Source organism: Pteropus alecto, unplaced genomic scaffold (assembly GCF_000325575.1).
Source record: "Pteropus alecto unplaced genomic scaffold, ASM32557v1 scaffold38, whole genome shotgun sequence".
In the NCBI taxonomy this organism is placed as follows: domain Eukaryota; kingdom Metazoa; phylum Chordata; class Mammalia; order Chiroptera; family Pteropodidae; genus Pteropus; species Pteropus alecto.
The window spans coordinates 22,646-38,814 of record NW_006442512.1 but is presented as its reverse complement, the minus strand read 5'-3'; the positions used below and the strand labels follow the sequence as shown (position 1 = coordinate 38,814).

The following is a 16,169-nucleotide window of genomic DNA, read 5'->3' as shown; positions in this document are numbered from 1 at the left end:
AATATTATCTCACTTTTCAGAAGTGCCAGCTGCAGACAGGCCTGTGTCCCAGGTGCAAAATGGTCAGGGCATTGCCACTTTGGCACACTCAGCATGATATATAGAACTACAAAAGGCCCAAGGTTTACTGTCTCCCAATACTTGGCTATCCAAATCTTGGTCTGTTTGTAATGATGGAGGATTCTGCAAGATTCAAATATTCATTGTCACTTTAATCAATTTTCTCAAATTCCTAAATGCAAATTTTAACTCCAGTATATTTGAAATATTTGTTGAATCAGTGGAATTGTTTCACATTGAGAGAAGGGGAACTATGTAGCTCTCTGATTCTCACACTGTTAGCTGTTGCCAAGTTTAGGATTACATTTTCTCTAGATTGCATTAAGTTTTTAAATCCAGAGCTTCTAGATACACTTCTCTCCTTTCCTAACTACTGGCTTTGTCTTTTAAAGTCTATTAATCATATTTGGTAGTAGAGGGTAACATAATAAATATATGATGAACTGAATAAATGAATTATGAATAAAATAGTCCAAGTTAACAGAAAACATTTCCAAAGAGCAAATTTTTCAAGAATTCATAAATAAACAGAGAGAAAGACTAAGTAATATTGGTCTACCAGTTCATTAGAGTATTGCTAAAATAAAAGTGGTAAAGAGAAATTGTATCCCAATGAGTCAAAAATATAATATACTTTTGTGTTGTTGTTGTTGTTGCTGCCGTTGTTATTTTCTATTCAACTCTAGGTTTAGCACATCACTGACTATTGGTTCAGGACTGGCAGAGAGAGCTGGCGGTAGTACACAATGCAGCATACTACAGAAGAGTGAAAAACTAACAAATGAGTGATCAGAAAAGACTTTTCAAATGGGTTGATGTTGGGCTGTATCCTGAAGAAGGAATAGAAAGGTTTGAAAGGACAGATACAAACACAGTAAACATATATTAGAAATGATGAAAAACTAAGTATTAAATTAGAAATTTAGACAAAAATATCAAAATACAATAAACCAAAAGTTACAAAGAAATATACAAGAAACAGATGCCGATTATCGAAGATATTTAAAATAAGAACAAACAACACGACAATTAATCACTCTAAAATCCTTATTCCCAAAAGAATAAAAAAAGGTCAAGCGAATACCTAGGAATAAATCTAATGAAACTTGTGAAGGTCCTATATAATGAAAACTATAAGACCTTATTAAAAGAAATCGAAGAAGATACAAACAAATGCAAAGATATTCCGTGTTGTTGGATTGGAAGAATCAATATAGTTAAAATGATCATATTACCTAAAGCATTATACAGATTCAGTGCAATTCCCATCAAAATCCCACTGGCATTTTTTAAAGCAATAGAACAAAAAATCATCAGATTTGTACGAAAGCACAAAAGATCCCAAATCGCCAAAGCCATCTTGAGAAAAAAAGAATGAGGCTGGAGGCATCACTTTGCCTGACTTCAAATTATACTACAAAGTGACAGTAATCAAAACGACATGATATTGGCAGCAAAACAAACACTTGGACCAGTGGAGCAGAATTGAGAGTCCAGAAGTAAATCCATATTTATATGGGCAAATAATTTTCAACAAAAAAGCCAAAAACATACAGTGGAGAAAGGAAAGCCTCTTCAATAAATGGTGCTGGGAAAACTGAAAAGCCACTTGCCAAAGACAATTGCTTATCACCACACACCAAAATTAACTCAGAATGGATTAAGGACCTGAATATAAGACCTGAAACAATAGTGCTAGAAGAAAACATAGGAACTAAATTCATGGACCTTGGACATAAAGAGAATTTTATAAATTTGACCTTAAAGGCAAGGGGAGTAAAATCGAAAGTAAATGAATGAGACTACATCAAACTAAAAAGCTTCTGCACTACAAAAGAAGCTGTCAACAAAGTAAAGAGACAACTATCTGAATTGGAGAAAATATTTGCAAGCAACGCTTCCGATAAGGGTCTAATATCCAAAATATACAAAGAACTCATACAACTCAATAACAACAACAAAACAAACAATCCAGTCAAAATATGGGCAGAGGATCTGAACAGACACTTCTCTCGAAAAGACATATAAATGGCCAACAAACGTATGAAAAGATGCTCGTCATCACTAACTATTAGGGAAATGCAAATCAAAACCACGATGAGATACCATCTCATTCCTGTTAGAATAGCTATAATCAACAGGACAAGTAATAACAAATGCTGGAGAGGATGCGGGAAAAAAGGAACCCTCATACACTGCTGTTGAGACTGCAAATTGGTACAGCCACTATGGAAAACAGTATAGAGTTTCCTCAAAACACTAAGAATGGATCTACTATTTGATCCAGCAATCCCCCCGCTGGGTATTTACCCCCAAAGACTTGAAAACTCATATCCAAAATGATATTTGCACACCGATATTCATAGCAGCATTATTCACAGTGGCCAGGACATGGAAGCAACCAAAGTGTCCTATGATAGATGATTGGCTAAAGAAGCTGTGGTACATATATACAATGGAATATTAATCAGCCTTAAGAAGAGATGAAATACTGCCATTTGCAACAACGTGGATGGTCCTTGAGATAATCATACTAAGTGAAATAAGCAAGAAAGAAAAAGTTGAAAATCATATGATATCACTTATATGTGGGATATAAAGCTAAAAGCAACAAATGAACAGGACTAAGAAACAGAGACTCATGGACATGGACATGGACAATAGACTAGTGGTTACCAGAGGGTATAGGGGGAGAGGGAAGAGGAGAGTTAGATGGGGTAAAAGGGGTCAAATATGTGGTGACAGAAAGAAATCTAACTATGGGGGAGGGACATACAATGCAATATATACATCCCTTACTGTGAAATTGTACACCTGAAATTTACTAGATTTCATTAACCAATGTCACCAAAAAATTAAATAAATTAATTAAAAATAAATTTTAAAAAGTGTCAAGAGGAGATTTTGTGTGAAATATTCCTTTGGGGAAAAAATGTTGTGAAGTATTTGCATTGTCTTTCTCATTTACCCAGTTGTTCATACCCCCAGAAAAGAGAGTTTGTGAGGATACATACTTTCTATTGGCAACTGGAGTAAGACCACTGCATCCCTATGTTTCAGAGGGCATGATGAATTCATGTCTGAGACCTGTAATCTAGAGTATAAACTATAGAGCTGAAAAGCTGTTCTGATGGCTACTTTAAAAGAAGCCTGTACTAGAGCCTGTGAATGTTACCCAAGGTCTAGATTTGAGACACATGCGAATGCTAGTTTTTGTAGATCTTATTTAGCAGGGTCAGCTGGAGGAATGATGAGAATGCAAGCAGTAAAAGCAGAAGATGAATTTGCTGAATTTCTCCTGAAGTGATAAAATGGAATTAAATTAAACATGCTTCTCAAGTCAAGTTGCTGCAGGAGAGGACTCCAGGGCTGAAAGTGTCCAATGGATGATGTCTCTTTTAAACACAGGTCTGCCCCAAAGCATGTTCAACCACTTCACAAAAGTAATATTTAATTTAGAACTTTCCTCCCTACCTTGTCAATCTTTTCTCTTGTCTCCAACTGCAGATGATGGCAACCTGAGTGTTAATAAAGCAGCTTCTAGTAAACTGGGAAGGAAGGGATGAATAGAGAAAAAGGAATTCTTTTATAACCTCTTCTCAAAAGGTAGTAGACTTTCCAAGAACACATCTCAGCTGGGAAGAGAAAAAATTTACCATTAAATGAAATTTGAAATATTGACTGCTATATTGAATTAGAGAATCTTTTATTTTAAAACTTATCATGATCATGGTACATTCTATTAACTAGAACCACGTTTTTAAGAACTCATGGAATTTCTGGAGCTTTCATTCGACAGCAGAAGAAAAGACTATCTCAGGTCAGGAGAATCCAGGAGATAGTAGAAAAGAAAAAAATAGACTTTATCATTATATTTTATATGTCCACATTAAGCATATTGATATTTCAGTGTGGCTGGAGAGCAGAATAGAGTTGCAACATTTGTAATGAATTTAAACTCCATGAGGACAGAGTTTTTATCTATGTGTATTGATATATATTAATAGCTTAAAATGTGTAGCACATGAATATACTCAACAAAGGCTTGTCCAGTGAAATAGTGAGTCTGGAAAGCTAAGGCCAGATTATGAAGGGATTTGAATATCAGGCTAACAGTATGCAAATATGCAGCATCTATACCACTTATACTTGCTATGCCATAACAGACTTGTCACTGTTTCATGCCATAATTTAGGTAGTCATTACAACTGATGGAGCCAGTAAAATGTCTTAATTATGGTAATGTGTTTAGGAGCTGCCTCCCAGTGCTTGATATTATAGGGAATCTGAAGAGCTTTAGAGGATTTTTCTCCCTCCACATTCATAGCTGGAAAGTAAAGGTTGATTTCTTCATTCTTCACCACAAATCCTCTGGTCTTCCAGATTCTCAGTTTTGATTTCCTTTTTTGGTCCCATTCTGTCATGTATCCATAATTTCTTCTTTGGCTCTCATGTTTTTAAGGCCCCTATTATTTTTGATCAAATAATTATTTTCATTTTATGAATGAAAGATAAATGTGAATGCATTAATGTTTTGAATATGTTATTTCAAAATTATGAATCCTCTTTTGTTCCTGTCTATGATCTCTGTCTCCCCAGACCATTTCAATCTCTCCTGGGTTCAGGACAGGTTTCAGGTCCTGAAAAGTCTTCAAGAAACCTGTATTCAGAAGAACTTTCACAGAAACTTATATCAATATTACTGCCACAAAATCATCCATGTTCCTATATTTTTATGTAGAATAGAAGCAATAATATGCATCTTTATAGCTCAGTTTGATTTATGGAGTGCTACAGTTGAAGTGCAAGTTTTCTTCTATGGTAAAATGATAATTATCGTTAAATGTGGAAGAAAAAACCCATAGCTTTCTATAAGTATGTCATTATGTTTTGATTCAATAGCTAGCTTTTCAATCAGGAATAAAAGACAGGACGATTAAGATAAATCTTAAACTGATGATATAACCACTCAAATGCTATTGATTTTATTTTATGGTTTTGCTTTAGAGTACAATGTGTAATACAATTCATTGTCTTGGCTTTTCTAGTTCCAAAGAGAAGGTCTGTTACAAATAATGCTAATGACTCTTTACTCATGACTTCCAAAGGCATTCCTTGAATAACTTGAATCACAACATTGCAGAATGTTATGTTATTTTTTCAGTCCTAATATCCCAGGTATGTTCAAGGCCTTATATTTCTAATATAAACATATGGCCATAGTTTTAGAAACTCTATTCAAACTTTATTACTTTAAAACTTAGAGATTACTTTATAAAAACTGATATCATAATGTCCTTTGTGATATTTTTGTTTCAAACATTCTAGGCATCTTGTATACATAGTTGAAAAAAATTACATTTTTAATAAAACAAATTTCTCTGTCTAAGAAAATGATTCAATTGTGAAAAATAGCTTTGTTGAAAATGTAATTTTAAAATGGTTACAGAATTTTATTAATATATTTATGAATCCAAATACATTGAGGCAATATTCCTCCCAAAATTGACTTGCTGAACAGGTGACAGTGATGTGTGCTTTACCTTTCTTAATTAGAGTATAGATTATAATATAGGTTTCTTCAAATGTAATAAGAAGGAAAATCGTGTTTCATGAGGAGTACATTTTATATGGCTTCCATGTACGATTAAAATGAGAATATTTAAGAATTAAGGAATGAATAAACTGGTTCTCCCTAACCTATATGAAGAGTAAGCAATGGAGCCAAAACTTAGGAGTTATATATTTTTTCATTCTTAGGAACTTCTGTTTAATTAGTATAGTTAATAATTTAATATTTTCTTAGCCATTTTAGTTTAAATTCAATTTGGGATTCAAAATTGAGATTATTCACTAGTTCACAGATATTTTTGCAACCGTATAGTCTGTTTCTGAGACCAGTAATCATTTGATTGATAATAAAGCCCCAGGACTATGCAATCAGAAACTCCCATTTTTTAAGTATTGTTTTTAATTTTTCTATTATACTTGGCATACACCATTATGTTAGTTTTGAGTGTACTACATACTGATTAGACTTTTATGTAATTGAAGAAGTGATCACCCAGATAACTCTAGTACCCCTCTGACCCATACATAATTATTACAATATTATTGACTATATTCCCTTTGCTATAATTTATATTCCCATGACTATTTTGTAACTACCAATTTGTACTTCTTGATTCCTTCCTTCCATTCACCCATACCCCCAACACCTCCTCCTATCTGGCAACCATCAAAATGTTTTCCGTATCTATGAGACTGTTTCTTAATTATTGTTTGTTAATTATTTTTTTTTATATTTCACATATAAGTGAAATAATATGGTATTTGTCTTTCTCTGTCCAAATTATTTCACTCAGCATAATACCCTCTAGGTTCATCCATGGTAGAAAACTCCCATTTCAATAGAGGCGAACTATGCCTTATTAAATATTGGAGTAAGAACCACATAGCAGGAGTGTGAATAGTATAAACTTTCAGAAGTTTCATTTTCTCAGCTTTAGTGGAGTTCTTGATTCTGTTTTGCTTGCCATTTTCTAAGTTACTGTGCACATAAAACTATGCACAGAAGAGCTGAAACTTGTTAGATCAGATACATTACAGAAATAGCAACATTTCCATAAATGGAAAACTGATGCTATTATTTGGATAACATAAGCATAAAATTAATTTTAGACATTAAAAATATGGAGGAAAATTATCAGAATTTTTTCCTAAATACATTAATCATTAACTCATATTGTTTATGAGTGCAGTAATTGACCCTCTGAAGTCTATTGTTATATAATCAAGGTCAGGTTTTCACTATAAAGTAAGGCAGCTCTAGTTTTTTTTTAATATTTTGCTAAAGATATAGTATAGCTATTAGATTCATTTTTTTTTTTTTACCTCATAACAAATGGAAAATGAGCACTCTTTTCTCTCAGTAACATATTTTATTTTGACCAGCCTTAACAAGCTGCTGAAGTATTTGGTTGAATATGCTAAGGAAATTTAAAAAGCTTCCCATTAATGAGACAAAAAAATAAATTTCAACACTATGTTTATATAATAGAAAGAAATGTGAGGGAGAGAATCACGTAGAAGGAATATAACTAGAATGAACCTTCAGAAGTTTCATTTTCTCACTTTCAGTAGGGTTCTCGATTCTGTTTTGCTTGATATTTCCTAAGTCACTGTGTTTCTCATTTTCCACAATGATTGAGTTATTTTCCTTTAATCCCAAGGAATAACTAACTATGCCTTGCTGCTTTTGTTTGCACTATTACCTCTAAAATGTCCTTCCTTCATCGTTTCACAGATAAACTCCTATTTTACAAGGCTGAGTGTAAAAGTCATCTAATTTTTGAAACTTTCCTTAATCATCCATTATTTCTGTATCATGGGAAACAAATACATCTGGCCTGTGAATTCTCAAAGGCAAGGATATAATATTATCCAATTCCGTATTGCTCAGTTTCCATCTCAGGAGCACAGGTGGTACTATGTGGCTGATCTCAGATGAGATACAATTTGAGACAGATCCTGAAGGAGAGAATAGTATAGATAACATTATGGAGATGGAGATCTATTTCAGGAGAAAAGAGTGAATCATCCTTTGCCTGTACAATAGACAATTTACCTAGTAAATTATGTTTGATGCTGAGGGGAAGCAGGATTTGGCATCCCAAAATATGCCTTTTGGGGTATTGATTATTTTAAGCTGGATATTTTTAAGAAAATAAAGATTCATAAAAAACTTCTGAACTTTCCCAAAACTGTCTAAAATAAAGGCTTTATAATCATGGATACCTATAGTTTAATATGAATGAAGTATGACAGACAGAGAGCAACCAGCAAGGCCCATTTGATCAAAGTCTTTTCTGTGTCCCATTTTTAAAGTTGGCCCAACAAACATTTGTTTTATCAAACATTTGATTTTCCCTCTCCATGTGAATTGCTGTCCTGCCATTTGAAGTCCTAACTCTCCCAACTCCCCGCCGCATCTTCTTAGCTCAAGATGTCATATAAGCCTTAACTGCCTAATTTGTCATCTGGACTCATTCTTATGGAATCCTTGTATTTACATGCAGAATAAATTTGTCATTTTTTCCTGTTAATCTCTCATATTAATTTGATTTTTAGTCTAGCCAGAAGACCTTAAAAGGTAGAAGGAAAATTAATTTTTCCACCTTGCAGTGCATGCTCTGATGTTTTCCATCAAAGAAATACTGTCATGTTATCTATTGCTCTATTGAACTTTACTTTTTCACATTTATTATTTATATACAAAAATTACATTGTACTTATACTTAGAGGTTGTTATGATTGACTTTGGCCAAAATTTATGTAATTCTGACTACACTAATTAATAGAGACATAATTTTATAATCCTTCATAGTGATCATGAATTGCATTACATTTACAAAGACATTTTACAAATTAAACATATGAAATGATAATAAAATGCTAGATATATGGCCAAATAACAGAACTACTGCCTTCTAAGCTAGAAATGGTGAATATACATACAACATAGGATATGGGGTTCTGCTGCTTTTGATCCTGATATCAGGTGTTACTTATCATCCTTGATTACATTACATGGATTGATAAAGGCTTTTTGGGTCTTCTTGTAATTATTATTACTCTTTGACTAATGCCACTGTTCTTACTTACAATTATGTAGAATTGAGATAATTTATATAAGAGACATGAAGACTTGAACTTTATTTCATATTTAATCATGCAGGAAAGACATATATCTTATTTTTAGGAAAATTATCCTAAATTGCTTGACTGGACACATTGAGAGATTTATAAGAACAAAGTAAACTAAGCAAATATATGTGTTTTTGTGTGTGTATACAAATATAACCTTTCTTGCAGACTAATATTTTTTAAGTTATTATTTTACTTGCAGCACCTATGCTCCTTTTATCGTTGAAATACATGTAATAATATGAATCTGTTTTCTGTCACATGGCTCCTGAAATGTTATTTTCATGTTACAAGAATTATGCCAAAACTATACATTAAATGAATATATTGAGTACTTGATAAGCATAAGCATTTTTCTAAGTTAGGTAAGGGGATATGAAAGATGACATCATTGTCTTCAAGGAGTTTGTATTCTGGTGGAGAAGCTATGATGTGTAAGCATAAAAATAAGTAGTAACACCAAAGAAGTTGTGGTTAATTGCTATCAGAGAAACATAGACATACATAGTCTGAGTGTAAAGAAAATAAATGCTGTGGTAAACTAAATAGCTTCTCGATTGAGTAATGTAGTGGAAACTTTATTTGAAGCAAGAACTGATTTTGTTTAATGCAATTGATTCTGATTAGTGTAGATTGAAGAGGAATGAGAAAGGATTGAGGGAGAAAAGTGGGGAAAAAAAGCTTGGGGAAAGGAATTTACAGGGTGAGTTCAGAGGACAGTGAGCAGCATAGCAGTACTAATGAATTCATGAAGAAGAGCAATAAGAAACAGATAAGTTAAAGACATATCATAAAGCAGTGTTTCTCAAAATATGGTTTTTGAATTACCTGATGTTAATCACTTGAGATGCTTGTTTAAAATATTTGTTGTAATCCTTTTCCTCAAGCCTACAGAATTAAGATATCTGGAAATAGAAAAGGGAAATCTGAGTATGTAGGATGCTACCTGTATGTTTTCAGTTTTAGTTTTTTCACAACTATTTGAAATACGAATGCAGAAAATATGTGCTTGCAGATTTTCTTTAGGGAGAGAAATAACATGACAAAGTTTAGTCCAATGTGTAGGATAACTTGGAAAGAGATAGAATAACAGTTAAAATAATATTCTATGCCTGAACAAGTATTGGGCTAGTATCTTAGGGTTCTCCAGATAAACAGAACTGAGGGGTTTGATACATAGATAGATAGATAGATAGATAGATAGATAGATAGATAGATAGATAGATGATAGATAGATAGAAAGATGAGAGATGATAGATTGATGATATATAGATAGACGGATAGGTAGATAGATAGATAGAGGATAGATAGATGACAGATAGATGCTAGATAGAAAGATGAGAGATGATAGATTGATGATAGACAGACAGATAGATTATAGATAGATGATAGATGACAGATGATAGATAAGTTGACAGACATAGACATAGATAAGTTTATTTCGAGGGATTGGTTCACATGATTACAGAGACTTAAGAAGCGCCATGGCCATGATTGGCTGTCTGCAAGTTGGAGGTCTGGAAAGTTGGTGGTATAATTTCAGTCCAAGTTCAATGAGAACTAGGAGCGAATGGAAATGGTGTAAGCCCTAGTCTGTGTGAAGGCCCAAGAACCAGGAACACCAATGTCGGAGGGCAGAAGAAGATGGATAGTCAAGCTCAAGCAGAGAGCACATTTGTTGTTTCTCTACCTTTTTGTACTTACTATTCAGGCCTTCAACAAATTAGATGATGCCCACCCACACTGGTGAGCGTGACCTCCTCTACTCAATCTACTGATTCAAATCACAAATACCCTCACAGATGCGCTAAAAAATAATATTTCACCAGCTATATCGGCTTCACTAAGTCCAGTCAAGTTAACACATAAAATTAATCATTATAGCCAGTGAGATGGGGGAAAATATAGAAAAATTGATAGGACTTGATGGCTGGTGATGAAGAGAAAGTAATAAAACTAAGATAATTTTATACTTTTGATCATAGGTAACATAAGTTAAATCAAGAAAATAGTTGAAAATAAGAAATGGAAAATTTGAAAGAGGTTCAAAACTAGGCGTATAGACTTTAGAAGGAATCATATAAGATGATTACTTAAGCCAAAGGATTGTTATGTAAAGGGTCACTAGCATCACATGGTATAAACATAAAATGAAGTTTAATCAGGCAGAAAGGCATCAAAGAAAAAAAAAGCATCTCTCTAGTTTCCCTAACCCATAGAGAGAAGAACATAATTTGTACATACCTGAAAACACTATAAAAAGAGCTAAAAGCATAGGACTTAAAGTAGTACTACTCTATGTGTTGAAAGGGAATTTGGAAGTGAGGTAAGGAAAAATGCATTGGTCATGTTCCAATGGCAGCATTCTGGTCAAGGAAACATACCCTAAAGCAGGGGAGCTGATGAAGCTAAACAGTTTGTACTAGGGGAGAGGCAGTTTAGCTCCACTGAGCCAACCCTGATCCAGTGATCTACTTATATGTTTATCTGTCAAAAGAGAAGAATTAATGAGCCTCCAGAGACTGGAGACTGGCAGGAGAAAAGAGCAAACGACTGGGTTTTAAGAAGCCCTCCATTTAGGGAATGAGAGAAAGAAACAGCCACTGAAGAGGCCGTGGAAAAGAGCCATTAACTGCATGTAATGATGGGCTTGTTAGCCAAAGGAGAAGAAGAATTTCAAGTAGAGGATGGTGAAAACATCAAACATTACTGGTGTTTAAGAAAATTTACGACTAAAGAAATTATGTTTAATGACAGTCAGATTGACTATACAGTAATGTCAAATAGTGACAACTTTTCTGAGAAAGAAACAGGGAAATTACAATAGGTAAAGGATTTCTTGGTTTTATCTGCACAGCACATGATTAACAATTTAGTGTATTCTTAAATATTCCCTGATTTTAAAATTTTTATACTTTTGAGGCCTGCATTTCAGTTTAATTTACATATTATATGAATCCAAAAGCACAAACTGAGAATTTTCTGTTTCAGAAATAGGAAACATAGATTTAGTTTGTCATTTTTTTAAATCATTATTCAAAACACCAGTCTTCTTCCAAAGCTAATTCATTTTTTATCCCCAGGAACTTTTATAAATTCAATAGTCAATCCACTTCCTCCTGATATCTTGTACCTAATTAGTCTCCTATATAATATCTTGAAAATAGTTGCAGACAAACAATTTAAGGGAAATCATTATATCAATGCTGTCACTTTCAGTTTTCAAAGTCTATTCTCAGTTATTTATTTGCAGCACATGCTTTCTGTCAAGATTCCTTGATAGAGATTGCTATGCTTATGTTTTATTAAAATGCACAAGTCAGTTGGACACTCTAGCCATTCCAGCATTTCAATTTAACTAATGGAAGATTCCTATTAGGTGATATTTCATAAATGCTAAGATATACATGAGATTAAAGGATAAGAGGTAAAGAGAAATTTTATAAAATATATTTATTAAAAATTTTATAACTCAGATGATTTACCAATGGCACAACTCAAATTAAAAATTACCTTAATAGAATAGTAGAGAAAAGTCAGGTACCTAAAAATTTAATGTAATAAATTGTTCAAGTTTCTCTGACTTTGGTATCAGACAGGCCTGGGTTCGATACACATCTTTGAGCTTAACTAACTTCTCTAAGCTTTAGAATCTTCAAAATTATATATCAGGATAAATATTACTGCACCTCTTAAGGTGCTTGAAAATTTCAAGCAAAATGGTATTTAAGTTAAGTACTTTGCAGAAGTATTAGAATGACACCCAATTTAAAAAGCTATAATTAGCCTTACCAGAAAAGCCATTTTCGATTTGTTCTCATGTCTGGCTCCTGGCTTGCTGCAGTCACCTTTGCTGCTCGCTTCCTCCACCGCTGCGGACTCCTGTAGCTTTTTCGCCAGTCTTCGAACTCTCGCTTTCTTTTTAATCCGCTGCATCCGATCACCCGCGTACCCCACCATATCAGACGCGGCCGTGGACACCAGCACTGAGATCACCACCAAGGACTTGAAGGAGGAAAAGAAAGTTGTAGAAGAGGCAGAGAATGGAAGTGACGCACCTGCTAATGGGAACGCTAATGAGGAAAATGGGGAGCAGGAAGCTGACAATGAGGTAGGTGAAGAGAAAGAAAGAAGGGAAGGAGAGAAAGAGGAGGAGGAAGATGATGGTGAGGAAGAGAATGGAGATGAAGATGAGGAGCCTGAGGCAGCTATGGACAAACGGGCAGCTGAAGATGATGAGGATGATGATGTTGACACCAAGAAGCAGAAGACCGATGAGGATGACTAGACAGCAGAAAAGGAAAAGTAAAAAAAAAAAAGGCCACTGTGACCAATTCACCCTCCACTTCACGTCTCAGAATCTAAACATGGTCACCTTCAAGTAGAGAGTCACGCCCGCCCGCCCACCCAACATGGGCAGTGCCACCCGCAGATGACACACGCTTTCCACCACCCAACCAAAATCACACGTGAATTTGCAACAGGGGAGGAAAAAAACTCCCAAACTTTCAAGGCCCTGCTTTTTCTCTTAAAAGTACTTTAAAAAGAAAAATTCGTTTGTATATTTTATTTACATTTTGTATTTTTGTACATATTGTTAGGAGTCAGCCATTTTTGATGATCTCGATGACGAAACCAGCCCTTGGAGCATTCTATGTCCTACTTCTGACTTTACTTATGGTGTGACCATGTTCATTATCTCAAAGGAGAAAGAAAACCTTGTAAATAAACACAAAAACAACAACAACAAAACAATCTTATTCCGAGCATTCCAGTAACTTTTCTTGTGTATATACTTAGCTGTACTGTAAGTAGTTGGTTTGTATGAGATGGTAAAAAAGGCTAAAGATAAAAGGTTTCTTCCCCCCCTTTTTTTGTCTATGAAGTTGCTGTTTATTTTTTTGATCTTTTTGATGTATGTGTGAGACAACGTTGTCCAACAACAAACCGGAATTTTATTTTGCCGAATTTTTCTAAAAAAAAAAAGCTATAATTATTATTACTATTATTTTTATTGTTATACTAGCTATATGTGTGAGTGACATTTAAAAATACAGCAATCACATGTGAAAAATGATTAATTTATCACTTTTAATTATTGTATATAGGATTCCATGCATTTTTCTGTAAGTACTTTGAATAACCAATGGTTGTAGTTTGTGACATATTAGAAAAGCAGTATACCTTTAAGAGTCTTTAAACTTGAGTACCCTGATCTTTACTGACAATCAGACAATGTGTGAACAAAAATATAGACAATATTTACCCTCATATTAATGGTCATAATAATATAATCATCTATTTTGCAAAGGAGAACATATGAAAAAATATAATACTTGATAAGTTTTGAACACTAAGTGGAAAATTTGTATTTTATAATGTCTTTGGTACATTGGGAGGGAAAATGCAAACTCTTTCTGTAGGTGGAAAGATATGGCCCTGTTTCTCTGGTAAGGACTAAATTTGTCATTCCCAATTGCACTTGGGATGGTTATTTGATTGGAAGCATACTAAAAATAACTTATGAAAAGAATATTTGGTGGTTTGCACAAAGGAAAATTTAAATAGAGTCTAAGGAAGGACAAAAAGAAAAACAGATAAGCTTTAACAATCTTGGTCAGAAACTCAGAACACTGCTTTTTTGCAGGGAGGGGGCAGTGCTATCATGACACCTGGGATCTTGTACCTAAAGCACAAGGGTCAAGTGTCTGAGAGGGAGCATCTGATTAGCCTGGATTAAGACATACATGTACTCTTGGCCAAGGGTTGACTGCAGAACACTGTGATTGACAGTTTCACTAAGAGCATATGGCATATTGAGGTATAGTAACGCAAGGGAGGAAAACATGGAGTTCTGTGTCCAAAATAAGGGATGTTTGGCAGACAAACCAAAAAAATTCTACTTTGCCTTTTCAAAAACCAATATAGATCCCAAATGTGATTGACTGCAATGTTTAAGTGGGATGTGTGGGGACAGACAAATCAAAAAAGTGAAATGTGGTTGACTGAAATATTTAGGTGAGCACTGTTGGGGACAGGTATAGAGGAGTGGCATATTACTTAAAGGTTATAGTGCTAGATTTCACTTTCTATCATGATGAAAATTTAATTTTTATTTTTACTACGACTGATGGTTGGAAATTTAAATAGCTGATTTACTAGAACTTTTCAAAATTGACAAGTTTATTTTGCTTCAAAAAATTATTTTCCTCTAGAAATTTTGGTAAGATTAAAGATAATGCTTGAATTTAATGACAATTGCAGGAACTAAAAGCCCTTATTTAACAAGAGTTCATTAAATACTAAGGACTAAATTTAACATGTTCATTGCTCTAAATAGTTGTAGTTAAATTGCTTCACTTTGTAGTACTTCGAAAATTTCTGCAAAAATTTAATTATTAAATATGTTGCGTACCAGATGGTTAAGGAATGAAGCAAAGCTATACAGATAAAGAATAATTAGGTTGTGTTTTTCAAGGTTACTTCTCTCTGTAGTCATTGCTTCTTGGTTAAATCTTCACAAGTAAATTATATATGCCTGAGGAAATATCTTCTTACAGACAAAAAAGTAAGCAAATTCTTTTTATTTTAGGGAAAATAACATATGCTTAACTAGCATCAGCTAGGGCTCATTGATGCAAAAATAGTAAAGATTCGCATGGTGTCTCCCTGGGCTCTTTAGATACAAGAGATGATGTTTTGGAAAAGGCATAGAAAGGAACTGAAGATGTTTCATTTTTGTATATTATGCTTTATAACTTCTGTTTTCTCTTTTCCCCCTAGTCTTTCAACATATTTAGTATTAACTTTTTCTTAATTAAAAAGTACTATCAATGCATAAAGTTAAGGAAAGTATATAAAGAAAATAATTTATAAGCCTGTACTTCTGAATGCTTTTAAAATTTGCATAGTTTTAAGTCCCCCCCAGGGCTACATACATATATGCAAATATCCATACACAAATACATAATTTTGATCATGCATTTTTGGCTTTAACATCTTGGTTTTTTTTTTCTTTTCAGTTCCTGTTATATCAAAAATATTTTATATCATTTGATATTCTTCAAAAACGTCATTTTAATGAAGTTTAATATTCCACCATGTGGACACATTGTAATTTACTTTTCCCGTATTCTTGAAAATCTAGATTTTTTCACAAGTGGCATTTGAAAGCAGCAGTTCTTAATGAGATCCTTGTAGTCCGTTACTGCTCTAAAAATGAAAACTCTTTACTCATATGCCTACTAGTACTTTTTATGGAGATATGGTCCATAATTTTCATAAAAATATTCAAAGCTACACTTATGCCAAATGGGGATGCGTCAATTCAGCTACTAAGTCATATCCTGTAGATCGAATGTCTTTTTTTTACTCTTTCCAAAGGATTTAGCATAATGATTAAA

At 33.6% G+C, this 16,169-nt stretch overlaps 1 protein-coding gene across 1 annotated transcript; it reads left to right on the top strand.

Moving 5' to 3' along the window:
* The first annotated feature begins 11,410 nt into the window (after positions 1-11,410).
* LOC102889605 (prothymosin alpha) lies at positions 11,411-13,077 on the top strand. The gene is made up of 2 exons (XM_006922700.3): positions 11,411-11,539; positions 12,611-13,077. The coding sequence occupies exons 1-2, from the start codon at positions 11,411-11,413 to the stop codon at positions 13,052-13,054; spliced, it is 573 nt and encodes a 190-aa protein (XP_006922762.1). The 3' UTR covers positions 13,055-13,077.
* The last annotated feature ends 3,092 nt before the right edge of the window (positions 13,078-16,169 follow it).

What these genes read in the sequence shown, in the direction of transcription:
- LOC102889605 (XM_006922700.3), top strand. Translation starts at nt 11,411, where the DNA reads ATGGGCTTGTTAGCCAAAGGAGAAGAAGAATTTCAAGTAGAGGATGGT. An exon ending in ACAGTCAGATTGACTATACA is followed by an intron (nt 11,540 to 12,610) that starts GTAATGTCAAAT and finishes GGCTTGCTGCAG; the next exon opens with TCACCTTTGCTGCTCGCTTC.